This window comes from Delphinus delphis, chromosome 20, assembly GCF_949987515.2.
Source record: "Delphinus delphis chromosome 20, mDelDel1.2, whole genome shotgun sequence".
NCBI classification, from domain to species: Eukaryota; Metazoa; Chordata; class Mammalia; order Artiodactyla; family Delphinidae; genus Delphinus; species Delphinus delphis.
This window is the reverse complement of record NC_082702.1, coordinates 58,415,685-58,443,070: the sequence shown is the minus strand read 5'-3', so window position 1 is coordinate 58,443,070 and position 27,386 is coordinate 58,415,685. Positions and strand designations below refer to the sequence as shown.

Here is a 27,386-nt window from a genome sequence, read left to right as displayed (position 1 = left end):
CTGAGGCTGGGATGAGTTCCGTGGCCCCTGGCCCGGGCTCTTTGCCACTGAGCCGCCTCCTTCCAGAAGCTCTTCCCAAGCACTCAGCCCATGGCCCTCCTCCCCGTGACCCCGAGCCAGGGCCCAGCAAGAAGAGGAGGAAGGGGCCGGTGAGCTGCAGTAGCCCCTGGACTCTGGGCCCCACGCCCTGCCACCCTCCACCCCGTTTTTCCATGTGCCATGGCCTTGGCCGCCCTGCAAGGGGCCTGGCTGTCCTCCAGCCTGGTGGGAGGGCGGGCAGCTCTGCCAGGGCCCTGGTTTCCCACAGCTGACCCTGCAGACCTGCTACTCCTGGACCAGCCCCCCCGCCACCGCTGCATCTGTCCCCCGCAGACTGTCCTGTAGGGCTGGTTCGGCAGCGCCTGGGGCTGACCCTCACCCACCCACTTCTGCTCTCTGGGCCACCTAGACCCACACCATTTCTGGGGGGCGTCAGCCCCCATCCCTCAGCTTCAGCCCCCTCGCTCAGTTTCCTCATCTGCAAAGTACAGGCGACAGTCGTGCCCCTCGCGGGTGCTGGGCAGTCATGGCGGCCGTGGTGCGTCCCCCCCAGTCCTGGCCTCTCCCTAGGTCTCTCCCAGGCCCACTGTCCTTTCATCTCTGATGCTGACGCAGGCCTGGCATGACCTCTGAGCCTTCTCGTGCTGCCCCTGCAAGCCTCTGGGGTCCCCCGCCCACGCTGGCCTGTGGGTCCCACTGGCCGATGGCGTGGTGCTCAGGCTGGCCTCCTGTGTGTCCCGGGGCTTCCCCGCATGGGGCTAGAACACCCCTCGGAGGGTCGAGGTGAGGGCCCCGAGGGTGCGTGAACAGCTGCCCATCCGTCCCACAGCCCTTCACGCTGGCACGCCTTCCCCCACTTCACAGGTGGGGAAACTGAGGCTCGGGGCGGGCGGCCTCCTCAAACTCCCTCGGGAGGACGGGCCTCGTGTCCTCTTCTCCCACCCGGCGTGCAGGCCAGCCTTGGGGTGACGTCACGGCACCGCGGGTGCACCTGGGGGCTTCGACGTCTGGCCCCCCCCCTCCCCACAGGCCCCTCATCTTCCTGCAGGCCGGGCCGTGGTGTCCAGCTCTGTGTGGAACGTCCCGGGTGTTTGTAACCTCCACGCCGGCCTCCCTGCCCTCCCTTCCTGGCTGGGCACCAACTGAGACCAGGGGTCACTTTCCCCATCTGCAGGACCAGGCTCTGATGTGCTGGGTGAGGGTCTCTGAAGGGTTAAACATGCAGGCCGGGGTGGGGGGAGCCTTTCCTGCCCAGCAGGCAGCCCTGCTGGCTTTCCCTCTGCCCTCACCCCATCCTATTGTTCCTGGCTCAGGAAAAGGCATATTTCCCCCATGAGGTCACCAGCCACGGGCCGCTCTGATGGGGAGGTGGGAGCTGCCTGGGCAGAGCAGGCCTGTCCCCCTCCTCAGGACGTCCCCACCGCCTCTCCACCTGAGCGTCCTCCTCCTCTGCGGGAGCCTGGGGCTGCCCCAAACCTCCTCTGGCCTTCCCTGAGCCTTAGCCGGCCCTCGAGGCCAAATGCAATGCCACCTCCTCCAGGCGGCCTGCTCAGATGCCCTGAGCCTCCTAGTCACGCAGAGTCACAGTGAGGCCAGGTCCCCGAGGGCTAGGTGTGGAGCCAGGAGTCTGGACCCAAGTCCTCACTCTCCCAGCACGGAAGCCCTTCTGCTGTGGAAACCTGATTCCCCCTCTGAACAGGGGAGAACTCGGCTCAGCTCCCCGTTTAGAGCCCTGTTTGCCTCTGCTCCCTGCTCCCGTGCTGGCCCCGGGCCACTGTTTGCTCTGCTGGCCTCTTACCCTGTCCCCAGGCCCTGATAACAGGCAGGGGAGGTGGGCTGGGCATGTGACCCCAGCCCCCTCTCTCATCCTGGCCCCGGGTGACCCGGCTGGGGGCCAGCGGGCCCAGCTGTCCTGGCTCACGTCCCCTGGGTCAGCGTCCGGTGCCAGCCGCGCTCCTGGCCACCCCGTGGCCTCTGTTTCCTCATCTGTGTTGGAGGCGCTCGCGTCCCAGGCCGCGCTCATCCTGTCTCTGCCCTCTGTGTCTAATGAATGAATGACTCTGAGGGGCCGTTGTCGCCCCTCCAGGGCAGGCCCTGTGCGGGCTCTGGCGCCCGGCGACCCTCCCAGGGTGGGGCAGTGCCTGGCAGTGCCCACCTGGGGCTGACGTGCTGTCCGTCGTCCGTGTCCCCTGTCCCCCCCCACCCCGTCGTCCCACGCGCTCTCCCGCCCCCTCTGACGCTTCATCTCTGATTTCCTGCTTTTGGCCGATGGAGCTTCTAGATTCTTTTCCTCCTGCTTGGGCTGGGGCTGGGGAGGGGCCGGAGGCCCGGCTCCACTGGCTGCAGGCTGCGGGGCTCTGGCTGGCCCCTGCCCCTCCAGTTCTGGGCTCTGAGATCCTTCGCTGATTTCTGGGGCCGTTTGTTCTTTTATTTTGGTAAAATACACATAAGGTAAAATTTACCATCTTAACCATTTTATTTATTTATCATTATTAACTTTGGGGGCCACGCCACGCAGCATGCGGGGATCTTAGTTCCCCGACCAGATATCGAGCCTGTGGCCCCTGCAGTGGAAGCGCAGGGTCTTACCCACTGGACCGCCAGGGAAGCCCCTTAACCATTTTTTTTTTTTTTTTTTTTTTTTTTGCGGTACGCGGGCCTCTCACTGCTGTGGCCTCTCCCGTTGCGGAGCACAGGGTCCGGACGCGCAGGCTCAGCGGCCATGGCTCACGGGCCCAGCCGCTCCGCGGCATGTGGGATCTTCCCGGACCGGGGCGCGAACCCGCGTCCCCTGCATCGGCAGGCGGACTCCCGACCACTGCGCCACCAGGGCAGCCCAGATGTACCCTTTCAATCCTTTTTAGGTGTATAGCTCAGTGGCATTAAGTACATTCTCGGTATGGTGCAACCGTCACCACCACCTCTGGAACTTTGCATCCTCCAGGACTGAAATCCTCATCTGGGAAGCGCTAGTTCCGTCTCCGCGTCCTGGGTCAGCGTCAGTGTCAGAGCCAGGCCTCCGGGAGCTTCCCCAGGACCCGCACCGCGTGCGCCTCCCCGTCACGGGCTAGTGAACGCCGTGGCTGGTGCGGTGTGCTGTTCAGCTCTGGTGTCCCGGGCGGATCAGAACAGGGCAGAGAACTGCAGCATGTGCCCTCAGGAGAAAGCTACCTGGATGGCTGGGTGGGCGGCACCGCCTGGCTGGCACTGTGGAAGGAGAGGGGCAGAGCCCAGCAGGCTGCAAAGCGCAGCTCTGGGGAACAAAGGAACTCACAAGCCTTTGCCGTAGATGCAGTTCCCTCCGGCCTCTTGGCCCAGATCAGGTCGATTTGTTTGTTTGTTTTTACGAAAACGTGTATTTGTGGAAAAGCTTTAGGTTTCGAGTTGAGCTGTTGGCTGTGGCAGGTGTACATGTGGAGGGGGGCGGCTTAGCTCTAGGGGTGCTCCGGGCAGTGGGGGGGCGCGGCAGCAGCCAGAAAGGAAGGCGGCCTGACCAGAGCTCGGGACCGCGGCGCTGGCCGTGTGGCGCTCTGGGCTTCCTTATTGCTGGGGTGATGGGGGGCTTGAGGAGACGGTGGGAAGGGGCTGAACACCCCACCTGGCCCTGCCACCTGCTCCGGGGAGATTGTCTGCATAGCTGAGTCCGTGGCCAGGTTCAGGTCGGCTTGTTCTGGCCCAGGCCGTCCAGACGGCTGCGAAGTGGCGGTCGAGCCATTGCTGGCCTCACGGTCCACACCTGGGGGTCTGGGGGGTGGAGCGCGGAGGTGGGATATCGACCCCCTCTTGGAGACCCCATCGGGGTGGGCTTCTACCCCGTGCAGCTCTGCTCCATCGCGATGACTGGGCCCTGAGGCTGGGCTGTCCGCGGGGGCCGGGGGTCGGATCCGTGGTGGACACTGGCGCCCACAGCCGACTGCTCTGTCCTGGCCTGGGTGGGCAGGGCTGGGTCCCCCGGGCCCGCTTGCTGGCCGTGGTGATTGAGGAGCAGGGTGGCCAGAGGTGGCTCTAGCCTGGGGACCTCGTCAGGGCCGTGCACGCGATGCTGGTCCCCTCTGGGCAGCGAGCGGGGCTTTCCTGGCCCAGCCCCCTCTCGGGTCCCCGGGAAGGGCTGAGTGGCCCACTTGCTCAGTGACGAGACCCGAGTTGGGACACATGGCACCTCCCTGGCATCCCCAGACCCCCTCACTTCCTGGGAGCGGGTGAGGTCCCGGCACCCACTGCACTTCATCAGGATGAGGTCAGCAGCGCGAGACGCAGGGGGCGCCCTGGAGTCAGTGAGGGGAGAGGCTGCAGACACGTGCGTGACTCGTGCCCCGGACGACGTGCTGGGGGGCTCCGCCGTGGCCCGAGTGGGTGTACCCAGCTGTCTGGGAGGCAGAGGTGGGGGGAGGAGGCTAAGAGAGCTGGACCCCAAAATCAGCTGTGCTGTGTGTTGACTGAAAAAACATCTTACAAAGGAGAGAAAGCAAGTCGGGAGAATGTTGTGACCTCAGGGTTGGCCCCGTGACGGGGGCTCCGCGGGGCGGGTGCCCGCGACACATGCAGACGTGACGGCCACGCTTGTCAACAGACAGCAGAGCCGTCGTAAGTCGGGCGTGGTGCTCCCGGTAACAGTGACATGTCACGCGTTGAGCGAGGTCGCTCGGCCACGCAGGGAGGTGGCAGCCTCGCAGGGGTGACACGCACAGCACCCACGGCAGAGAGGCTCGGGGGGCGATGGTCGAGGGGCACGGGCTGGTTGCCCCCACCCCCCAGCAGCCGGGCTGACCGCGTCCTGTTTGCTCCGCAGCCTGCCTCTTCCGCATCAACGCGCTCTCGCTGGTCTACCTGCTGTTTCTGCTCCTGCTGCCCTGGTTCCCGGGCCCCTCCGGGCACAGCATCCCAGGTAAGGGCGGGCGGGGCTCTGCTGGGGGGGTGGGCGCTGACTCGGGGTCTCGGAGCTCTTTGTTCAGGGGCCTGGGGTTGGGGGAGCGTTGGGGCCCCGGCAGCACCGGGCAGGGATGGACTTTCTCTGTGGTTGAGGAGCCTCCAGGGAAGGATGGGTGGTCCTGAGTCTCATTTTTCATGGAGGACCCTTGGCTGGTTTCAGAATCTCTTTTCTGACCTCATGCCACAGGCGCCATGATGCAGGATGCCCCTGGGGCGTCTCCTGGCCGTGGGCTGGGCCGCCTTCCCACCGGGTCCCTCCCCCAATCCCCACCCTGTCCCAGCGCCGTCCTTGCGGCCCCTCTGCCCTGAGCGGCTGCGGCCAACCTTAGGTCCAGCTGCCACGCCGGCTCCCCAGCCCCGTCGTGGACTCAGGCTCCATCCACGTGCACTCGGCTTGCTGCGGGTGGGAAGGCCCATTAGGGCGCCTGGGCCACCAGGACGGTGTGGACGGTGGTGCCCACGGCACGGGCTCGTCTGAGAGGAGCTGGAGCGGAGAGGATCCCTGCGTAGGAGGTTCCCTGCCCCCTGCGCAGCAGAGCACGGGCCCCTGTGAAGGGAGGTGCAGGCCTGCAGGCAGGTGGCACGGGAAGGGGGCACGGCTGAGGGGTCCCTTCGCGCTGGGGCTCCCACCAGGTGCTCTCTGGGTGCTTCTGGACTTGCCGTCGTCCTGGCTTCTCGGTGAGGACAGGTGCCTGGGGACTGCTCTGTGCCCCGTGGGTAGGGAGGCCGTTAGGTTTTGGAGGGTGAAGAGAGGCACCCAGGGAGCAAGTTGGGTCACACAGCCAGGGTGTGACCCCCCCCGCCGTGCCCGGCGGGCCGAGGGTTTGGCCGAGACCCTGGAGGGAGGCGTGCCCACGCACTGCCCCCGGGGGGTGCTGGCCACTCGGGGGCCTCGGGCGTGGCCTGTGGCTGCCGAGACCACCCCATACTGAGCGGCCACACAGCACGTCCCCACCCACAGTCCAGAGGTCGGAGTCTGGCCCGGGCCTCATGGGGCGAAAGCCCAGGTGTCGCAGGGCTGGTCCCTCCTGGAGGCTCTGGGAGCACCTGCTTCCCAGCTTCTTGGCTCGGGGCCCCTCCCTCCATCGCCCAGGCTGGCGATGGCCTGTCAGTGACAGTCCCGCCCTGTCACTCTGACTCTGCCCTCCTGCCCCCTTTCCACAGTTAGGACCTCCCCTTCCAGGGGAGCCAGGGGCAGCTCCCTGCTGGAAGTCCAGCTGATTGGCACCGTTGGTTCCCCTCTGCTGTGTCAGGAAGCACTCCCAGGGCCCCCGGATTGGGCATGGATTTCCCCGAAGGAGTGTCATTCTGCCTTCTACAGGGTGGCAGGTCACCCCTCCCCGGCCTGTGGCATCTGGCGGTAACCCCCTCCTCAGCCTCTCTCCCCACTTGGGGCACTCGTACGGAGCCCTGATCTTGCAGTGTGGGTAGAATTCAGGGGAGGGGCCCCAGCACGGGTGCAGAGCAGGGAGCCACGGGGGACCCCAGGCCAGACCCCTCCCCAGCCAGCTGGCCCAGCGGCCCCCCAACTCGCAGCTCCCTGGGGAGGGCTGCTGGGCAGAGTCTGGCATCCGGGCCTTCCTCTCCTCTCCGTGGACCCCGTTCCCGGGCTTTTGGTTCAGAGCTGCTTGTTCCGTCAATATTTCCTGCCCACTAGCAACTGGGAACACTTTCCTCTAATTGGCAGTGGTGGAAGCACAGGCTCCCGGCCAGGGCAGGAGTCCAGAGTGGGGAGGGGTCAGGGAGCAGAGGGAGAGGCGCTGGGAAGACTTGCCCGCCTGACCTCCATCCGTCCATCTCTCCAGCCCCAGAGGCCCTTCGGGGACAGGGAGGGTGCCGGGTTTTTCCGGGCAGAAGAGAGGAAAGTGTGAGGCCTGCCCGTGCCTGTGCCGCAGCTGGGCCTCAGCGCCGGCAGCTGGTGGAAGGTCTGAGGCTGTGCAGGGTGCCCGTGGGCGCCGACTGATTCCTCGCCCCATCCCCGTGGGGGCGTCAGCCTGACCCCGGCTCCCTGTGCAGGGCGGAGAGGGGTCAGGGCCATCACTTTGCCGGGCACCGGGGCGGCGGCCGTGGGCCACGTGCCCCGCGCAGGGCAGGGCAGAGGTGCCTTAGAGCTGCAGGTGGACCCGAGGGGGTCAGCTCCTGGCAACCTGATTATGTTTAGGGACTCAGGGAGGCCCTGCCCCTGCCTTAGAACAAACCCAGCCCCGCGGCGGCTCGCTTGAGCTCAGGTGCTGTTGGGACGTGGTGGGCCGCGTGGGCGGGCCCGGTTCACCCCGCAGAGCAGTCAGTGCACCGGGAGGCTCCCTGTCTTTGCCGAATGAGGGATGAGAGGCTCCGCCATCCTCCCCAGACCTGCACCCTCCTGCCTGTGAGCAGACGGCGCCCCGGGGTCGGCGGAGCAGGTGGGCCTCCCGCTGCCCCCGCCCAGGGCCTCGTGCTCCAACTCTGGTCCCCCCCCGTGGGAACCCTGTCTCTCCCTGCCCCACCTCTGCACCGTCCTCGGTGTGACAGAGCCTCGGACGACCGGAGGACGCCCCTTCCCTCAGCTCCGCTTACGCGTATCTCGTCAGGAGGGCGAGGTCTGCAAGCCGCTCTCCGTAGCACCAGAGCCGGGCCCAGGGTGGGCGCTGCACCCGCGGGGGCTGGGGCTGCCCCAGAACAGGGTCGTGGGAGCGGGGCCTTCGTGGCGGCAGGTAGTGCCGAGGGCGGAGATGCCCTGGAGCGTTTGCAGACTGAGCAGCCGCGTCAGGGAGGTTTGGGGCTCGACCCCGGTGCCCGCTCTGGGCAGACAGATGCCCTTGTACCTGCCACGAGCCTCCCTGTCTTCTGCTCCTGGAGCCGCAGCCTCCCGGCCCCACTTCCTGCTTCTCCAGATTCCTGCCTGAGCCTGAAGTCCCTGAGCGGAGCCCCGGCTCCTTCGGGAGGAGAGACTCCTGTGTGACCCCTGCCCTGCACGGTGCACGGCAGAGGTGGGGTTGCCTGCCCACGAAGGCAGGCCCCGCCCATCCGCGGCGCTCCTGTGCTGTGCAGGCCTCACGTGGCCGAACGGGTGACCCCAGGTCAAGGAGAGGCAGGCGGCACTTCCAGCAAGTGCAGTGTGTGGTCTAGCGCCCATACGCACCCTTGACACACACGCACACATACGCACACGCGTGCGCGCCCGCCAACGATACTCGCTCTTTCTGGCACTCAGGGCCGAACCTCGGAGTCCACTGGTAGACTCTAGTGGTCACCTGCCACACGGTTTATCCCTCCTGGGCGATTCAGGAGCCCCACACTGGCTTGACCCCCCTCCCCTTCTGAAATCAGAGCTGCCCTTTGGCCTCACCCAACACTGCTGTCAGCCATCCCTCTATCCTCTCATTCTCCATCCAGCCCATCTTCTAATCCATACATCCTCCCGTCCTCCCATCCACCCATTCATTCATGTGTCTGTCCTCCAGTCCATCCATCCTCTCCTCCCATCCATCCTCCCATCCATCTGTTCGATTTATCTGTCCTCCAATCCATCCATTCATCCATCCCTCCTTCCTTCCATCCATTCTTCCATCCATCCCCCATCCCATCATCCCCCATCCATCCATCTCTCCTCCCACCCATCTATCTCCCATCCATTCCCCCATCTATCCCGCGTCATACATCCTCTCATCCACCATTTATCCATCCTTTCTCCCATCTATCCATCCACCCTTCATCCTCCCATCCACCCATGTATCCTCCCATCCATTTGTTCCCCATCCGTCCCCTCATCCCTTCGTCCATCCATCCATTCATTCCTCCTCCCATACATCAACTCATCGTGTGAAATCCCAGGGTACAGCCGCCTCTCGGAGCCCGAGGCTTTGCGTGGGCAGGAGAGCATCCCAGGTTCGATAGGCGGTGTGGCTGAGTGCTGGGTGGGGCCTTCCCTGGACGGTGCACGCTCTCAGCCCGCACTGGGCATGAGGCAGCGCCCCACTGCCAGGGCCAGGCAGCAACACAGATGTTTCCGGGATACATGAGCAAGGCTGGAGGGAGCTTTTCCTTCCTGCACTGGCTCTGCCCCCACTGCTCCACGCCCCAGGAAGGGGACAAGACCAAGGGCAGGCAGGATGGGTGTACTGTGTACTCTGCTGATTCTTTGCTGTGCGACTGTGGGCAAGTCACTTCACCTCTCTGTGTCCATTCCCGTCTGTAAATCGGGGTCGTGATAGTGCTGGACCACGGGGCTGGTTGAGCTGTCAGTGGGCTGGTGTAGGAGGGGGGTGCTGCATGAGCTCACTTCTCACGGCCCCGTAAGACCCTGGGTCCGTGCTGGGTGCGTGTCTCGGGCTGGTGCGCACAGCCTGGCTCGGCCGGTAGCCAGGGCTGAGTGGCCTTGAGCGGTCTGCTTCCTCCGCATCCCCCCGCTCCAGGCCTGGCTGCATGCCGGCCCCACCGCTCCCGTCTCTGCCTCCAGGTCACACCGGCCGCCTCCTGCGAGCCCTGCTGGGTTTCAGCCTCCTCTTCCTGGCAGCCCACCTCACCTTCCAGATATGCCTGCACACCGTGCCCCACCTGGACCAGCTTCTGGGGCCGAGCTGTGAGTCACGAAGGGCCGGGAAGGGGGTGCCTGGGGGCAGCAGGCCCGGGGGAGAGCCTGGGGAGGGTGGGGGAGCCTCAGCCTCCTCGGAAAGGTCAGCTCAGCCTCAGGGGCCGCCCTGCATCACCCAGGCCCTGCCTAATGTGGGCCGCCTCTGAGCCCAGCCACGCTTCACATCCGGCCCAAATGGCCCAGCTCTAAGTGCCCCGGTAATAGGTGGCCGTGAGGCTGGGCTGAGCCCCGGCCCCGTGCTGGTCCCAGAGCACTGTGTCCGGGCAGCCCCGGTCTTCGCAGGCCCCTCCGTCTCGTATCTTCCTCCTGAGCCCTCTGGGGCAGAGCGACTTGGCCGAGGGGGCGGGCCCTGGTGTGCCGCCCGCCCGCTGCCCTGCGCGCTTTCACCCCGAGGATGGAATCCCCAGCCGGCACCCAGCCCTCCCACCTCCGCTGACACTGGCGCTCCAGTGTTCAGACGCCGGAACCCTGGGCTCGCATCCCCACTGCCCGGTGGGGTCTCCCACCTCCGCGTCCTAGCGGCTCGTGGCGGGCAGGGTGTCCCACCCCGCTTCCCATTTTCATTCCGTGAAGATCGCGCCTCTCCTGCAGTGTAGAAACTGGAGAGAAGTCAGGTGCCTCGAGGGCCCTCTGGTCCCGGCGGCTCTTAGACCAGCCCTCCCCCCTCGGGCCCCCAAGGAGCGGCCGGCCTCGGCCGATGGGTCCGAGAGCCCGGCCCAGCCTCCCGGGCCACACAGCGCCCGGCTGGGCCATGAAACCCATTCTGCCAGGCGGAAGTAACGGGCTTTGGTCTGCCCAGCTTTCCCCGGCTGGGCCTCAGTTACCCTACCGGCGGAGGCAGCGTTCTCAAGCACCGCCAGACACCAGGGGTTCCGTGGCCCTCCTGGCAACACAGAAGGGGTTTCTCAGCACCCGCCCGCCTGACGCGGTTCCCCCGTGCCTCTCTCTGCAGGCAGCACCTGGGACACCGTCTCCCGACACATTGGGGTCACGAGGTGAGTCCCCCAGCCTCCCTCGGGGATTTCCTGGGCCTCCAGCTCCCGGGGCGCCCCCTGCTGGCACCTGCCCCCCTGAGCCGACCACCGGCTTTCCCTACCCTCCACAGGCTGGACCTGAAGGACGTGCCGAACGCCATCCGCCTGGTGGCCCCCGACCTGGGTGTCCTGGCGGCCTCCTCCCTGTGCCTTGGCGTCTGCGGGCGCCGTACGCGGACGGCCCAGCGGAGCCAGCGCGCCCAGGAGCCGGTGAGGGATGGGGGCGCGCCTGTGTCCCAGCCACCTGAGGACTATTGTACTTCTCTTTGTTCCTCTCTCTCTATCTCTTTCTTTCTACAAACGTGGACGGTTTAGTTGTAAAAGTCCGTATGTGCCCCTCGTGGAGAGACATGGCCACGGAGGAGATCCAGTGCACGTCCCTGGGGGGTTGCTAGCACTGCAGGGGCCCCAGGCAGCGCCTGCGCCTTTCGAGCTGCCCCTGGAAGAGGGTCTTCGGGGCCGCAGGGCAGTAGGGAGTCAGCGCTCTTGGAGGATGACCTGCGCCAGCCGTCAGGGAGCACCTAGGGGCCGATGGGTGAAAGGACGGACCGACAGAGGGACAGACGATGTTTGAGCAGCCGTGCCCACAGTGGGGCCATCGGTGGGCCGTGTGTGTCAAGGCAGGGGCTGTGTCGGCTCAGAGACCTGAAGCAGGGCCCTCCGCCAGAGTCCTCGGGGTCCCCGTGGGCTCTACCCTCCGTGTCCTCTCCTGTCCCTGCATGAGGGCTGTGGTCTCGAGCCCAGTCTGGGCCCCTCACACTCGGCCTCAGCCTCTGTCGAGTAGGACCTGGTCTCCAGGGCTGGGCCGGGTCTGTGGCCATCCAGGGTCCCTGCCTGGGAGGCCCTGGGGGGCCCCAGGCTCACGCCTTCAGCCCCAGTGTCCGCTGGCCCAGCAGCTGATGCTTGCGGAAACGAGGGCCTCAGTCCCCAGGGAGAAGGGGACTTCCTACCGCAGGTTGAGACGGGGCTCAGCCTACAGCTGACCTGCCTGTCCCCCGAGTCCTGCAGGACAAGGCTGGCACCCGCATTTCAGAGGGGGAGACGGGGGCCTGGAGGCGGAGTGGCTTTTCCAGGCACTTGTGGGGGTCAAGTGGGGCTGGGACCGCCCTGCTGCCTGCCCTCGGGGTGGCTCCCTGACTTGGCCATCCCCCTCCATCTCCCCGGTGCATGGGCACCGGTGGGCGCAGGGGCCAGGGAGGCCTCTGGTTTCCTCGTTAGCAGAGCCGGGGCTTCCCAGAACAGCTTCACTTGTTTCCCACGCCTGGGGCGGGCGGGAGGGGCCGGCTCCCCAGCCCACACTGCCCGTCACCCCTCGGAGCACAGGGCTGTCCTGGCAGCCCCTGGGGGCTGACCTCCGGCCCCGGGGCGGCTGGTGTAGACAGACGTCAGAGCAAGGCCATGGGGGCCCATCACAGGCGCCCGGCGTTCAAGGCCAGAAGCAGCCCCAGCGCCCGTGTGGATGCTGCCACCGGCAGGGCCGCGGCACACGCGGCTGCACACGATCTGTGCACACGCGCCCGTCCTGACTTGGCACATGTGGGTCTGTGCCTGCCCTGAGGGGGTCATTGGGGCTGCGGTGGGAGGTGCGTCCCGGGGGGCCGGCCGAGGCGGGGCTGGAGCCGGGCCTGGGTGGGCTGGACCATGCGGGCGGCCCCCAGCAGCTGTCCTTCTGCCCAGCAGCTGCCTCTGTTCTTCCCACTCCCAGAAACGCTCATTTTCCACGGCAGCTTTCCCAGGGCCGGGGCCAGGCTGTGGGCAGGGTTGAGCTCAGGCCTGGCTGTAGTGCCTTCCAGCAGCTGTCCCCCTATCCCCCCGTCCTGGTGCATGATGGGGGGACCCTGGGTACTGCTCTGACCCCAGGGCTGGGGCCTGCCCCGTGCCCCACCCTCATTTGACAGGCAGGAAACAGACTGAGAGCGGTTAGGGGGCTCACCAAGGCTGCACAGGCAAGACCCCCTAACCCCCGACTCGAAGCCGGTGTGTGAGTGACCGGGGCGCCGGGCCCCTGAGCCCGTGCTGTCAGCCTGGACGCCAAGGGCCGCCTCCGCCCCGGGGCAGGGCATAGGCACGGCGCCCGTGGTACAGCTGGCGTCTGACAAAGAGTCTGTGTTCTTTCTGCCTCCCCCTGGCCTCCCTGGTTCCAGGAAGCTGCTCTGTTCTGGGAAACCCTGAGGTGGGACCAGGGCAGCAGGCCCTGGTGGGTCTCTGCGCCCCGCAGGCCGTTGAGGCCGGGAAGGGCCGCCCAGGTGTGCGTCTCACTCCCCAGAAGCCCCGCTGGGCAGCAGAGCAGGAGGCGGCGGCACCCTGGGCGCTGTCCTCCCTGGCCGTGTGATTTGGGGTCCCCTCCGAGCCTCCGTCGCTGTGCTGACGAGGAAGGTGCCGTGGGGCCGAGGCTAGGGTGTAGAGGCGCCCTGTGACTGTGGAGGGAGCTGCACACGTGGCTGTGCTGTGCCCTGCTTTCCTTTTCCCTAAAGATCCCCACGCGGGCCCTCAGGCCAAGGGCACCGGGGACAGATGCAGGAGCCTGTGGGCCTGCCCTGTCCTCGGGGTCCCCTGGTGGGGGTGGGGAGTGAAGAGGCCCTTGAGGGGCTGCAGAGCACCGTGAGGTCAGCCTGCACGGGTCGGTCATCTGAGCGCCAAGCCTTGGCAGGAGCGTGTCTTGCTGCCGCAGTGGGCGCCCTCCAGGGCTGTGAACCCGAGCGAGGCGGTGGGAAGACGGTGGGCGGAGTTGGGCCTGGAGGGCAGCACGCGGCCATGCTCAGGCTGGCGGCCCCGTGTCCTCGGAGGGCCCGCGGCGGGTGTGGGGCTGCAGGGGTGGCCCCTCCCCACGCACCTGACTTGCGCCCACCCTGTGACCTCGGCAGGACCATGATGATGGGGGCGTGGACACCGGCTCCCTGGTGGGGCTGCAGGAAGCCCCCGCACTGACCCACAAGCGGAGATCTTGGCTGGCCGCCCGGTTCCGGATCACAGCGCACTGGCTGCTGGTGGCCGCTGGGCGGACTCTGGCCGTAGTGCTCCTCGCGCTGGCAGGTACCCACTGGGCAGGGAGCTGGGACCCCACCGCTGGCGGTCACACCGGCAGGGGTCTCGGCAGCCAAGCTCCCCACTGAGCAGCGAGACGGCAGTCAGGCTGCCCAGGCCGGGCGTGACGCTGTGCGCCTCTGCCTGGCCTGCAGGCATCGCCCACCCGTCAGCCTTCTCCAGCGTCTACTTCCTGCTGTTCCTGACCGTCTGCACCTGGTGGGCCTGCCACTTTCCCATCAGCCCCCTGGGCTTCAGCGCACTCTGCGTCACGGTGGGCTGCTTTGGCGCCGGCCATCTCCTCTGCCTCTACTGCTACCAGACGCCCCTCGCCCAGTCCATGCTCCCGCCTGCCAGCATCTGGGCCAGGTGAGCGCTCGCCCACGGGGCCCCGGCCCTGCCCGCCTCGCACCCGTGAACTTCCTCGCCGCGGTCAGTAACGCACCTTCTGTGGGCAGGGTGTTCGGGCTCAAGGACTTCGTGCCCCCCCCCAACTGCTCCAGCCCCAACGCGCTGGTCCTCAACACCAGCCATGACTGGCCTGTGTACGTGAGCCCCGGCATCCTGCTGCTGCTCTGCTACACCGTGACCTCGCTCCTGAAGCTGCAAGCGCGCTGGCCCGCGGACCAGGTCAGTGCCCAGGCCGGCGCCCCGCGTCCCCGCACCCCTCAGGCCGGGGCGGGGGGCTGAGCTCTCCCCTCCGGCCTCCACAGGGGAAGGAGGCGGCCGGGGGCGACATGGAGCTGGAGGTGGAGCTGACCGAGGTGGAGCAGCGGCCCCAGGGCCAGGCCGGGGCTCCAGCCACCAGGGAGGAGGAGGCCACGCAGGTGAGGGGTCCGGACCGAGCGGCGGGGCTGGCGCCCCCACGCCTCCAGGCTCGGCTCACAGGCCCTGGCTTGTCTGCAGCACACGATGCCTGTGCCGCCGGACCCTGAGGACAACTGCATCGTGCACGACCTCACGGGCCACAGCCCTGTCCAGCAGCGGCCCGGTGAGTAGGATGCGGCCACACGGGTGCTGCCCCCTGGTGGCCTCGCCCGGTCAGCCTGTCCAGCTGCGCACCTCTCTGGGGCCACCCAGGGCGGGCGCCGTATCTGCGATGCTCATGGAACCCGAGACCCTGCGGGGGTCTCCAGGCTCCCACCCGCTCCCCACCTGCCTCCCAGTCTCCCGAGACCTTGACTGCTCTGCCTTGGGCTGCCTCTGCGGCCCTGGGAGCTGTGAAGACAGTGTCCCCAGGGCAGGGCTCTGGGGTGCTCTTTCCTTTTCCTTTTTGTTTTTGTGCTAAGCCTCAATTTCCACTTTACAAAGCAGAGGATGAAGCCGCTGGCCTCGGGGGCTGGCATCTGGGGACGTGGGTGCTCACGGAGCTGGAAGGGAATCAGGGCAATCTCCTCTACCCCATCCCTTCAGAGTCTTGGAAGCCAAGGCCTGGAGAGGGGCGAGGGCTGGCCAGGGTCCCACAGCACATCGGGAACAGGGTCGGACAGGAGCCCGGGCCCTTTGCCCGTGTGTTCCTCCCCCAGTGCCCCGTGAGCCTGTGCCAGGTGTGGCCCCCCTCCACCTGGGCTGTGGCTCCAGCGTGCTGTCTGCATTTTCGGGCCACTCGGGTGTAGGCAAGGGGCTCGGGCCTATTGACGTTGGAGTTTCCCCAGCAGGGGTCTCGCCTCCCTGGTGACCCCTGCCCTCGCCCCTTAGCGCGCCCCAGGCTGACGGGGCCTAAGGAGACGTCTCCGTTGCACGGCCTGGGCCACCTCATCATGGACCAGAGCTACGTATGTGTCCTCATCGCCATGATGGTAAGGGCGCTGCCTGGGCCGCCCCTCGGGCTGGGGCTTCCCGCGGGCTCCCTCGCCACAGATGGTGTCCTGGTGCCTTGTCGCCAGAAGCGGTTGGGACTGTGACCTGCTAGGCCGGGAGCAGCCCCGGCCAGCCCCCAGCCGTGCGTGTGAGTGTGCGCATACGTGCGGTGGGGGTGTGGGTGTGCCTGGGCAGCTCTCCGGGCCAGCGGGGCAGGTTGGCCTTCCTGTCGGAGCACACACGCCCCCGGCCCCGGGGGTCCACCACCTCATCAGCCTGGGGGAACGGGGTGTGGGTGCCGGGCCGGGTGTCCCGCGCAGCCCCACCCACGCCCTGGCCGTCCAGGTGTGGAGCATCACCTACCACAGCTGGCTGACCTTCGTGCTGCTGCTCTGGGCCTGTCTCATCTGGACCGTGCGTAGCCGCCACCAGATGGCCATGCTCTGCTCGCCTTTCATATTGCTCTACGGGCTGGCGCTCTGCAGCCTGCGCTACGTGTGGGCCATGGACCTGCGGCCCGAGCTGCCCACCGCCCTGGGCCCCGTCAGCCTGCGCCAGCTGGGACTGGAGCACACCCGCTACCCCTGCCTGGACCTGGGCGCCATGGTGAGCCTCTTCCCGCCCCCTGCGTGCCTGTGATGACGCCATGCTGCCCGTTCAGCTTCTAGTGCCGTGGGCGCTCAGGAAGCCGGAGCCCATGTCTGGTGGTCACCGGGGTCACCCAGCCGGCCCGGAGTAGTTGCTTGAAGAGCGTTTGTTGAGTGAACGAGTGATGATCTCGTGTTCCTGGGGGTGCCACCCCATCTGCCTGACACGGGCTCTGTGAGCGTCGCGCGCGGCCCCTGGGTCTCAGCGGGCGTCTGTGTCTTTGCCATGCCCCCTTCTGGGACAGGCCATTGCACCTGGACGGCCGTGCCGCTGCCGGTCACGTGTTGGGGGCCCGTGAGTTAGTTATATCTCACTGTGCAAGCCCAGGAGCCTGCAAGTGTGCAAACACCTGTGGCCCCGCGTTCACCTGCGGGTCTGTGTGCAGACGAGGCGGCGTGTGAGTGCAGGGGCTGCTGTGTGGGAGCGTGTGCATCTGTGCGTGAACTCGTGCGCGCGTACCAGAGGCTGAGCTTCTGCCTGCAGGGAGGCTGGCGCGCGGGGGCCGGGCAGGCCGCCTTCCTGCTGCGGTCTCACCCCGGCTCCCGGCTCCACCGGCCGGGCCCCACTCAGTGCCGCCGCCCCTGCCCCCCAGCTGCTGTGCACCCTCACCTTCTGGCTTCTGCTGCGCCAGTTTGTGAAGGAGAAGCTGCTGAAGAGGGCGCGGGACCCCGTGGCGCTGATGGAGGTCACTGTGGCCGCCGCAGGTGAGCGGGCCGGGCAGTGGGGGGAGGGGGGCGCGGCCCCTCCGCCACCTGCCCGGTCCTGAAGCTGCACCCCGCTCGCCCCCCCCCCTCCGCCTGGCCCGCAGAGCCCACCCAGACGCGGACGCTGCTGCGGAGCCTGGGGGAGCTGGTCAGGGGCGTGTACGCCAAGTACTGGGTCTACGTGTGCGGTGGCATGTTCATCATGGTCAGCTTCGCCGGCCGCCTTGTCGTGTACAAGATCGTCTACATGCTGCTCTTCCTGCTCTGCCTCACCCTCTTCCAGGTACCGGGGGCGGGGCGCGGGCATGCAGGGGTGGAGTGGGGGGCGGGGCATGGGCGGGGCGCGGGTGTGCAGGGGCGGAGTGGGGGCGGGGCATGGGCGGAGTGGGGACGGGGCGCGGGCGTGGCATGGGCGGGGCGCGGGCGTGCAGGGCCGCGCGGGCTGACCTCACCGCGCCTGGCCGCCGGCAGGTCTACTACAGCCTGTGGCGGAAGCTGCTCAAGGCGTTCTGGTGGCTGGTGGTGGCCTACACCATGCTGGTGCTGGTGGCCGTCTACACCTTCCAGTTCCAGGACTTCCCCGCCTACTGGCGCAACCTGACCGGCCTCACGGATGAGCAGTGAGTGTTGGGCGTGGGGGGGTGGGCGGCGGCTGCCGCGCTGGTGGCACTGACAGCTCCTCCCGCGCAGGCTGGGGGACCTGGGCCTGGAGCAGTTCAGCGTGTCCGAGCTCTTCTCTAGCATCCTGGTCCCGGGCTTCTTCCTGCTCGCCTGTATCCTGCAGCTGCACTACTTCCACAGGCCCTTTATGCAGCTCACCGACCCCGAGCACCGCCCCCCGCCCAGCGCCCGCACCCTGCGCTGGGCTCACAGGTGCGCCCGTCCTCCCTCCTGGGGCCTGGGGGTCTGCAGGGTGTCCCCTGAGCCCGCACAGGGGAAGGCCGGTCTCGGGCAGGAATGGAGTCTGTATGGTTAGGGCGGGAGACCCGGAACAGGGTTGAGCCCTCGGCTGCTGCCTGCAGATGCCGGGGCCTCAGGTACTGGATGTTTTCTCCAACCCGCGGGGATCACGGCGTCAAGCCGGGCCCCACTCTTCCACCTAGTGGCTGCAGCACAGGGGTCCCAGCGCCGGGGTGGGATGGCAGGTGGGGCTTCTCTTGTCCCTGGGGAGGCGGGAATGGGAGGGGCTGCAGGGCACCCCAGGAATGCGGGAGGGAAGGACACTTCAGGGTCCTGTCCCAGGCAGGACACGGTGAGCGGGACCCCCCTGCTGCAGCAAGAGGAAGAGGAGGCGGCACCCAGAGACGAGGGGCTGGGCGTGGCCGGCCCCCACCAGGCCATACAGGTCCCGGAGGGTAAGCTCAAGGTGCCCGGAGCCCCGTCAGTACACGGGACGGGACGGCCCAGGCCACAGAGGCCCTGGCCCCCGCTCCTCACTGGCCCCCCAACCCCCCAGCCAGCAAGTGGGGCCTGGTGGCTGAGCGGCTCCTGGACCTGGCCGCCGGCTTCTCGGATGTCCTCACCCGCGCGCAAGTGCTCACGCGGCGTCTGCTAGAGCTGCACGTCTTCAAGATGGTGGCCCTGTACACCGTGTGGGTGGCCCTGAATGAGGTGAGCGTGGGCACGCTCAGGCACTCTCGCTGAGCCGGTACCGGCACGTGGCTGCGGATCGTGGGCCCGTGGGGAGGGCGCAGCCCCGCCTGCCACTGCTCCGCCGCCACTGCCCGCCTGCCCACAGGTGTCGGTGCTGAACTTCCTGCTGGTCGTGCTGTGGGCCTTCGCCCTGCCCTACCCCCGCTTCCGGCCCATGGCCTCCTGCCTGGCCACCGTGTGGACCTGTATCATCATCGTGTGCAAGATGCTGTACCAGCTCAAGGTCGTCAGCCCCCACGAGTACGCCAGCAACTGCACCGAGGTGCGGCCGCTGCTCCAGCTCGGGTGGAGGGACGGATGCGAGGGCCTGTCCCTGGGGCCTGGGCTTCCTGCGGAGGACCCACTCTCCAGGTCGAGACATCTGGGTTCAGAGATGTGTCCCGACCCGGCTGACTTCCTGACGGAAGTGCAGGTCCTGGTGTGAGGGGCACAGAGGCCTGATGTCCACTGGAGAGAAGTGCGGGGCTGCTCAGGGAAGCCCACCCACAGATTTCTCTTCACTCTCCCAGCTCCTGCTGGTGGCTTCCCTGTCCCCAAACACCATCCATGTTCCCTTCCCCACTGAGGTGGGTTGGAGGCTGACAGTGCCCCATGTCCCTGGTTGGGGACAGCTGTGCTCCGGCGCAGACCCGTCGGAGCTGTGGCTGCAGCGGGGGTGTCGCGTGGGGCTGGCGGTCCCTGGGGTCAGCGTCCGGTTCCTGGTGGGCAGCAGGTGCTGACGCCGCCCCTCCCCCAGCCCTTTCCCAACAGCACGAACCTGCAGAAGACGGAGATCCACGAGTCCTTGCTGTACCGCGGACCCATCGACCCCGCCAACTGGTTCGGGGTGCGGAAGGGCTTCCCGAACCTGGGCTACATCCAAGTGAGTGCGGGGCAGGTGGGCCAGGTGGGGTGGTGGAGCCAGGGGCTGGGCGGGGCCTGACTGGCCACGCCCCCCAGAGCCACCTGCAGATCTTGCTGCTGCTGGTGTTCGAGGCCATGGTGTACCGCTGCCAGGACTACCACCGCCGCCGGCGCCAGCTGGCCCCGCTGCCGGCCCAGGCCGTCTGCGCCGATGGTACCCGCCAGCAGCTGGACCGCGACCTGCCCAGCTGCCTCAAGTACTTCGTCAACTTCTTCTTCTACAAGTTCGGGCTGGAGGTGAGGCGGGCGTCGACCCTCGCCCCCTCCCTGGGCAGGCCTGAGCCACTGGGGGTCGTTGCCACCCCCTGTGGGGTCTTCTGCAATGGGCAGGCCCAGCGCGGGGGGAGGGGGGACCACCGAGGGTGTCAGGTCCTCCAGCTGAGTTGGCCTTGCTTGGAGAGGGGCCTGCGGAGTGAGGGCAGGGGGCTGGGGCCCCGGCTGGAGAGGGGCTCCGTCTCGACTCCGCATGGTGCCCCTACCTCGGTTCCCCCCCACCGTCAAGACGTGTCCAGCCTCTCCGTCCCTCCAGGAGGGTGGCCTGGGCCGTCGTGAGCCTGGGCCGTTGCCCCCCACCCTGGGCACAAGCACTACCGCCCGAGGCTGCCCAGAGGCAGAGCCAGGAGGGCTCCTCCCCCGGCTCACTGCGTCCCCATCCTGGTCACCTTGTCCCGCTGTGCCACCCCCAGATCTGCTTCCTGATGGCCGTGAACGTGATCGGACAGCGCATGAACTTCATGGTCATCCTGCATGGCTGCTGGCTGGTGGCCGTCCTCACCCGCCGGCGCCGTGAGGCCATCGCCCGCCTCTGGCCCAGCTACTGCCTCTTCCTGGCACTCTTCCTGCTCTACCAGTACCTGCTGTGCCTGGGCATCCCCCCTGCCCTGTGCATCGGTGAGCAGGGTGGCCTGCGGGCTGGGGTGGGCATGGGGTGAGTTGGGCGTGCGTGGCTGCACCCAACCTGGGCATCGCAGCCCCTGGAGTGGCCTCAGCCCCCTCCTCCCCGTGCATGGACTCTGTGGGCTGCAGTCGTGCTGGCTCCCTCGCTGGTCTCTCCTCATCCTCTGCTTTCTTTTTGCCCAACGTTCTATTTTGAAAACTTTCAAACAACCGGAGAGGTTGGGAGAATAGTCCAAGGAGCAGCTGTACGCTCTTCCCAGGCAAATGGGAGTCAGTCTGGGCTCCACGCTCAGTACAGCCACCCTGGACCCTCTGTGTTCAGGACGGTGGCCACGCACGGCCATCCACCCCCGGTCTGATACGCCATCCATACTCAGCGGCCTCGTCCTCAGGGCCACGTCCCTGGTAGCTGTTGGCTTCGACCAGGAGCTGACGGCAGTGCTTGGCCGTCCTCTTCTCCCATCGCCTTTGGTCAAGACTGTCCCAGCCTCTGTCTCTTGTGACCTTGCCAGTGTCAGGCCAGGGGCCTCACAGAAAGCCCTGAACTTGGTTCTGTGGGTTGTGCCCCAGAGCGTAGACACCGGGGAATGCTTGGGCAGGAACGGTCCATGACGGGGAGTCAAGTGGCCATCGGGGCGTTGGGGGCCCCCAGCCCACCCTGTCAGGGGACCAGCACTCTGCCCCGCGCGTCCACGTCTGCTGACTCTCCCGTTGGCAGGACTTCACAAAATGGACGTTTTTGATTTCTGTTATTCCTGGTACGTTTGTTACTTGGCTTCTCTGCGAGGAGCTTTGATTTCTCTCCCTTCCTGCTCTGTTTCCTGTTGTCTTGTCAGCGGGTGCAGGGTTCTGTCTGAACGCTTTGTAATCCATCCTGTGTTCCCGTTCGCGTTCAGAGCGTCTCAGAGGTGCCCGTGGAGCCCTGCAGGCAGGCCCTTTGACGTCCTCGTCAGTGTTTGTGGAAGTCAGGCCCCTGCCCTGGGAAAGGCCCCTTTTGGGTTACAGTCTCTGAGTTCTGGCTGAAGGGTAGCAGAAGCAGAGCAGAGTTCCTAAACGTTCTCCACCCAGTTTCCCCGACGTGAACGTCAGCCTCTGAAGCGACCCAGCACAGCACCCAAAGTTAAGAACCAAAATGGGGGCCAGGCTACCAACCACGGCCGGAGCCACGGGCCGCGTGACTGTCCCCAGGGGCCCCCACCGCTCTCTGTCCTCGGCCGGCTCCTTGGCCTCCTTTGTCTTTCATCTCCTTGAGACTGGGGGGAGCAGGAAGCGGTCATTTGTAGAACACCCCTCACCCCAGCATCGATGAGTGTTTCTTCCTTAGACCAGGTTAAGCACTTTTGGCAAGAAAACCACAGTGCGTCACGCTGGGGCTGGTGTGTCTCATCGCGGGTGACACCCCCTTTTCGCCAGTCTCGCCGCTGCTCGTCGCTGTCGCATGTTCACTTGCGGGGCAGGCTTAGGACCCGGCAGGAGTCTCGTCTCCCTGTAAACTCTCGCCCGCTGGTTTCAGCGCGCTCGGTGGATCCGCCCGCAGGGGCTGTTTGGTTTCTCACAGTGATTTTCTGTCTCCCGGGTGATCGATTGGCATCATCTGTAAAGAGGAGCTGTGTCCCTTCTCCCGACTGATCTATCCGGTTGTTTACTTTATCTGTAGAGAGAGACTCCGGGCCTGTATCCCCAGGCTTCTGCTGCACTCCTGTCGCTGGTGCTGTGTCCACACTGTACCCGCGTTGGCCCTGGGATATGTCCTCAGTCTTGGGTCCGCCGGGTGCTGCTGCCTCAGGAGCCGCCCCTGCCTGCCCCCATCCCAGGAAGTCGCCCCCCACCCCCCGCCCTGGCGCCTGGTTCCTTACCCTGGAGGGTGGAATTCAGAAACCAAGACCTGGGCCCCGGGCGTGCGTGTTGCCATGCGGTGTCACTGCTCCTCCTCCGTCTTGGTGGACAGTGTCTGTCTTTTGTCAAGACGCCGTTTGCAAAGTTACTTAGGGCAGCTCCTTTCTTCCTGGCCCCTCCCAGGAGGCGCTTATACACGCGCTGTCCAATTAGATCACCTGTCAGTCTGCGCTCCGTCCCGGGCTCCCTCAACCACGTGGTAGAATTCACTGTGTGGTGCTGACCAGCATGTAGAGCTGTGTCCGTCCCCAGGTCCCTGCCTCCCTCCCATCCCCAGCGCCCACCCTGGTCTCCATCCCTATGGTTTGCCTTTGGATGGTGTAACCTAGGAGTCTGGTTTATCTCATGAGATGTAGTTAAGGTGCATTGGGCTGTGGCCTGGATGACGCTTTGCTCACTCACGTTCCTTGCTGGGCAGTTTTCCACGGGTTGGGTGCACCAGAGCTGGCTTGACCTTTCCCCCCTCGGATGGCACTGGGCCGTTTCCAGGTCTGGGATGTCGGGGATAAGCTCCTGCGGACGTTCGTTCGTTGGGTGGTGCACAGGTGTTTGTGTGGCCGTGGTTCTCAGTTCTCTGGGATGACCACCCAGGGTGGTCCCGCCCCTTCACCTCCACGCCAGCACTTGGCATCCACATGGTTTTATTTTAGCCATTCGGGTCCACGCCGACTGTGGCCCACACGTGAGGCTGTGCCCCGCCCACCACGTGAGGCCGTGCCCCGCCCACCTGCCCATGCACCCCTCCCCAGCCACTGGCGCCCACGTCCGTGAGAACTGGGCTCGCTGGTCCTGTGTGCTCTGGAGGCTCCGGGTGGGAGTGGGTGTCCAAGCGACTCCCGGGGACGCTGGGGACGGGTTGGGGTGGTGGGTGACGTGCACCCTCTTCCCACAGACTACCCGTGGCGCTGGAGCCGCGCTATCCCCATGAACTCTGCCCTGATCAGGTGGCTGTACTTGCCGGACTTCTTCAGTGCCCCCAACGCCACCAACCTCATCAGTGAGTCCCCTGGGGCCCCTCGTACACACACGGCACTGCTGGCCATGCGGGAAGCTGTGCGGGTTCCCGCGGGATGGGGGCAGGCAGGCGCTGACCCTCCTGTGCGGCCAGCGGGGGCTGAACCGTCCAGGCCTTGTGGCCAGTCCAGTCCTACAGTTCCCCGCAGGGGCGTGTTCCGTGTGCCTGGTCCCACGGGTCCACCTCACATGTGCGCTTCCTGCCACACGGTGTGGGCGCAGGTGTGCACACAGGTATGGATGTGGGGGAGGACACGGGTGTGCAGACTGATGCCACGTGGTGTGCAGTCAGGCTCACGTTGGCCTCACTTCCTGACAGTCGTGTGGTGCATGTAGACCCCCACGTGTACATATGCAGAACGTGCACACAGGCAATGTGTTCCCCGACATCCGTGTGCGCATCCGCGCTGTGTGTAGATGCCGGTGTAAACACGCACGCATGCTTCCGCCCAGGGCCTGGGGGATGAGGGCAGTGCCGGGCAGGAAGTGCCCTGCACCCCGTCGTGGGCCAGGCCTCTGTGCAGCCAGCGCTCCCCGGGGCGCGGCGCGGCGCGGCAGTGGCCTCCTGTGTGCCCACAGATGACGTCCTCCTGCTGCTCTGCGCCTCCCAGCAGTGGCAGGTGTTCCTGGCCGAGCGCACGGAGGAGTGGCAGCACGTGGCAGGCATTAACACGGATGACCTGGAGCCGCTGCAGGGGGAGCCCAACCCCGTGCCCAACTTCATCCACTGCAGGTGGGCGTCGCAGAGGCCGCACGGCTCCCGGGGCCGACAGACGCGCCTGGGCTCAAGCGGGACCGAGCCAGGACGCGCGCTGCCAGGGGTGTCTCTGTGGCCGGGACGAGGGGCGGATGCTGACCCCGCAGCAGAGGGGCCGCCCGGGAGTTCCCCTGGTCCTGGGCTGCGGCAGAGGCGGCGGTGACCAGGGCCCAGAGTGACGCTCTTCCCGGCAGGTCCTACCTCGACATGCTGAAGGTGGCCGTCTTCCGCTACCTCTTCTGGCTGGTGCTGGTGGTGGTGTTTGTCACGGGGGCCACACGCGTCAGCATCTTCGGGCTGGGCTACCTGCTGGCCTGCTTCTACCTGCTGCTGTTTGGCACCAGCCTGCAGCAGAAGGACACGCGCACCCGCCTCGTGCTATGGGACTGCCTCATTCTCTACAACGTCACCGTCATCGTCTCCAAGAACATGCTCTCGGTGAGCCCGGCCCCCAGCCCCCAGCCCCCAGCCCCCGCCCAGGGGCGCCCAGGCTGACCCTCCTCCCGCCTTCAGCTCCTGTCCTGCGTCTTCGTGGAGCAGATGCAGAGCAGCTTCTGCTGGGTCATCCAGCTCTTCAGCCTCGTGTGCACGGTCAAAGGCTACTACAACCGTGAGTGGGCGAGGCAGGCGGCCGGGGCCCCAAGGCGCGTGGGGACGTACGCGGCTTCCAGGACCCTGACCTGGTTGGCGTCCATCCGCAGCTAAGGAGATGCTGGGCCGCGACCAGGACTGCCTGCTGCCTGTGGAGGAGGCGGGCGTCCTGTGGGACAGCGTCTGCTTCCTATTCCTGCTGCTGCAGCGCCGCGTCTTCCTCAGCTATTACTTCCTGCACGTCCGGGCCGAGCTCCGCGCCACTGCCCTGCAGGCCTCCAGGTGGGCCCCCCGCCGCACCCCGGGCCGTCCCTCCATGACGTGACCCGCCCCCTAGAGGGAGAACCAAGGAGACAGACCCGCTAGGACCTTCTCAGTACCCCGGTGGCGTGTGGCCTCGGCCCCGGCTCTGCCACCAGCTGGCGCTTTGGGCCGGTCGTGGCCACCGCGCTGGCCTGAGGGCGCATCCCTGCACTTTGGCTGATGGGCCAGCGGCTCCCCCCGCCCCCATCTTCTACCCCTGGAGGCTGCGGGAGGGTCTCTCTCTCACAGAAGCAGCATGCAACAAGGCGGTGTTGAGCTCTGTGGGCTGGGCCCCTGCTGCTGTGAGTGGGCAGGGCCTGGGACACCAGGCTGAGCCGGAGCTAATGCCCCACCCCCGTTGCTGCCCCACAGGGGCTTTGGCCTCTACAACGCTGCCAACCTCAAGACCATCGAGCTCCACCGCAGGGCGGAGGAGAAGTCGCTGGCCCAGCTGAAGAGACAGTAGGTGCCGTGTGGGTGGGGCCACGGGCTCTCTGGCCCCACCCCACCCTGCGCTGAGCCACCTCCCGCCCTGCAGGATGGAGCGCATCCAGGCCAAGCAGGAGAAGCACAGGCACAGCCGGGCCAGGCGCGGCCACCCACAGGGCTCCCTGGACCCCAGCCAGGAGCCAGGTGAGTGTGTCCACGCCTGGTGGAGCCTGCCTGCATCTGTGCCGTGTGGCATCCCCCGGGGCTTCCAGCCCAACCACGCTGTGCCGCTTGGTCACTCTCTGTCCCCACGGGCCACGTGGCCGGCCCGTGACTGTCCGTCCGCACTTGTGGTCTGTCCTGCACCCCACACGGCACCACACGTGGCCTGCCCCTTCGCTGCCCTGGGGGCTCCCCGCTGACTCACGCTCGCCCCGCCCCTCCACAGGGCCCGGCAGTGCAAGGGGCTCCTCGCCACGGCCACAGCGGTGGCAACCCTGGCTGGACCACGCCACAGGTACTGCCCCCACCTGGCCTGCCCTGGCTGCCCTCTCAGAGCTGCTGTGCGCCAGGCAGGCCTCCCACACCCTGGCCGCCGTCTCCGCCGGGACGGAGGGGGCGCGCCCTGCGCTGACCTGGCCAGCACCCCCAGGAGCCCCGTGTGTGGGCTCTCAGGTTCCCTGCTGAGCCCTGCTGTCGTCGGGCCACGTCCCCGACAACACGCTCTGTTGTCTCCTTCCTGACACGCGGGCTCGGAAGGCTGGATCCCCGCTGCCGGTCGGCACTGCCCCTGCTTTTCTCGCCCTGCCCTCACGCGTTTCTCTCGCCCAGTCTGGTCCCGTGCCACTGCTCCCGCCCGTGCCCCGTACACGTGCCACAGTCCCCCGGCGTGCCGCTCACCGCCTCCTGCCCCCGTGGCCATCGCTGGGGGGAGGGTGGCATGCAGGCCTTAGTCCAGGGTAGTAGGCTGTTGAGGGAGTCCAGCATGGCTAGGCTGTTCCCAGACCCACCCCGAACCGAGGAGACAGACCTGAGGGTCCGGGGGAGGAGGAGGGAGGTGCGGAGCCCAGCCACGGGGGCGGCCGGCTCTCAGTGACCCCTGCCCGCAGTCATCCACTCCGGGGACTACTTCCTGTTCGAGTCGGACAGCGAGGAGGAGGAGGAGGTGCAGCCCGAGGACGCCCAGCAGTCAGCACAGAGCGCCTTCCAGGTGAGCATGCGGGCTGGCGGGGCCGCTGTGGCCTGCAGACGGGCTCAGCGTATGCTGGACACACATTCTCCTGTCCGTCTTCGGGCCCTTGGCTCTCAGCACGGGGCCTGGCGCTGACAAGCAGGACGTGCTGGGTGGGCGGCATGCACCGCCCAGTCCTCCCCCCACAGCTCCGTGGCCTGTTTCCTGCCCAGGCGCAGGGAGCTGACAGCCCCCAGCTTGGGCCTCCTGGCCCCAGGCTCCTTGGCTAATGGGATCAGGTCAGGGGGAGGCCACGTGCTAACCCGGGGCCCTGGCCTGCAGATGGCGTACCAGGCGTGGGTGACCAATGCCCAGACGGTGCTGCACCAGCAGCGGCAGGAGCAGGCAGGGCCGCTGCCCACGGGTGAGTCCAGCGGCTGGCGGGTTGCAGGGAGGTGGGGCTGCAAGGCGCTGACCAGCACCCCTGTGCCCAGGCGGTGACCCCAGCCAGAAGGCAGAGCTGGCAGAGGGCTTGGAGGATGAGGTAGCCGGTGAGTTGGCCCGAGGGCTAGGGGCTGGGGCGCTGCGGGGCTCCCACTAGCCGTCCCTCCAGCACCGCATGCCTCGCCCTCGCCGCAGGCCGCAGCCACGTGATGCAGCGAGTGCTGAGCACCGTGCAGTTCCTGTGGGTGCTGGGCCAGGCGCTCGTGGACGAGCTGACGCGCTGGCTGCACGACTTCACGCGGCACCACCGCGCCATGAGTGACGTGCTGCGTGCTGAGCGCTACCTGCTCACGCAGGAGCTGCTCCGGGTGAGTGGGCTGCCCCGCCCCGCCCCCTGCACTCCACGCCCACTGCGGGCACCCCCACGCCTTCTCGCCCACTGCGGCTGCCCTGAGCCCCTCGCTCCCCTGCAGGGCGGGGAGGTGCGCCGGGACGTGCTGGACCAGCTGTATGCCAGCGAAGCTGAGATGATCCGTGATGCACTGAGCACCCCGTCCAGGTAGGAGCGGGACCCACC

At 67.0% G+C, this 27,386-nt stretch overlaps 1 protein-coding gene across 1 annotated transcript in view; it reads left to right on the top strand.

Annotated features, from left to right (window-relative positions):
- Window positions 1-27,386, top strand: part of PIEZO1 (piezo type mechanosensitive ion channel component 1 (Er blood group)) — a 54,788-nt gene that overhangs the window by 21,532 nt on the left and 5,870 nt on the right. Inside the window, exons 2-35 of the mRNA XM_059999678.2 lie at window positions 4,829-4,924; window positions 9,407-9,529; window positions 10,494-10,536; window positions 10,647-10,785; window positions 13,440-13,608; window positions 13,755-13,968; window positions 14,058-14,229; window positions 14,313-14,426; window positions 14,506-14,590; window positions 15,298-15,398; window positions 15,745-16,005; window positions 16,640-16,751; window positions 16,856-17,034; window positions 17,223-17,371; window positions 17,442-17,624; window positions 17,994-18,106; window positions 18,208-18,362; window positions 18,490-18,666; window positions 19,141-19,266; window positions 19,344-19,544; window positions 19,994-20,198; window positions 22,993-23,097; window positions 23,694-23,847; window positions 24,066-24,309; window positions 24,385-24,481; window positions 24,573-24,744; window positions 25,138-25,227; window positions 25,304-25,398; window positions 25,643-25,711; window positions 26,304-26,404; window positions 26,708-26,789; window positions 26,860-26,916; window positions 27,005-27,177; window positions 27,283-27,368. Of these exons, the coding sequence (XP_059855661.1) occupies window positions 4,829-4,924; window positions 9,407-9,529; window positions 10,494-10,536; window positions 10,647-10,785; window positions 13,440-13,608; window positions 13,755-13,968; window positions 14,058-14,229; window positions 14,313-14,426; window positions 14,506-14,590; window positions 15,298-15,398; window positions 15,745-16,005; window positions 16,640-16,751; window positions 16,856-17,034; window positions 17,223-17,371; window positions 17,442-17,624; window positions 17,994-18,106; window positions 18,208-18,362; window positions 18,490-18,666; window positions 19,141-19,266; window positions 19,344-19,544; window positions 19,994-20,198; window positions 22,993-23,097; window positions 23,694-23,847; window positions 24,066-24,309; window positions 24,385-24,481; window positions 24,573-24,744; window positions 25,138-25,227; window positions 25,304-25,398; window positions 25,643-25,711; window positions 26,304-26,404; window positions 26,708-26,789; window positions 26,860-26,916; window positions 27,005-27,177; window positions 27,283-27,368 (4,642 nt within the window). The remainder of the gene's footprint in view (window positions 1-4,828; window positions 4,925-9,406; window positions 9,530-10,493; window positions 10,537-10,646; window positions 10,786-13,439; window positions 13,609-13,754; window positions 13,969-14,057; window positions 14,230-14,312; window positions 14,427-14,505; window positions 14,591-15,297; window positions 15,399-15,744; window positions 16,006-16,639; window positions 16,752-16,855; window positions 17,035-17,222; window positions 17,372-17,441; window positions 17,625-17,993; window positions 18,107-18,207; window positions 18,363-18,489; window positions 18,667-19,140; window positions 19,267-19,343; window positions 19,545-19,993; window positions 20,199-22,992; window positions 23,098-23,693; window positions 23,848-24,065; window positions 24,310-24,384; window positions 24,482-24,572; window positions 24,745-25,137; window positions 25,228-25,303; window positions 25,399-25,642; window positions 25,712-26,303; window positions 26,405-26,707; window positions 26,790-26,859; window positions 26,917-27,004; window positions 27,178-27,282; window positions 27,369-27,386) is intronic.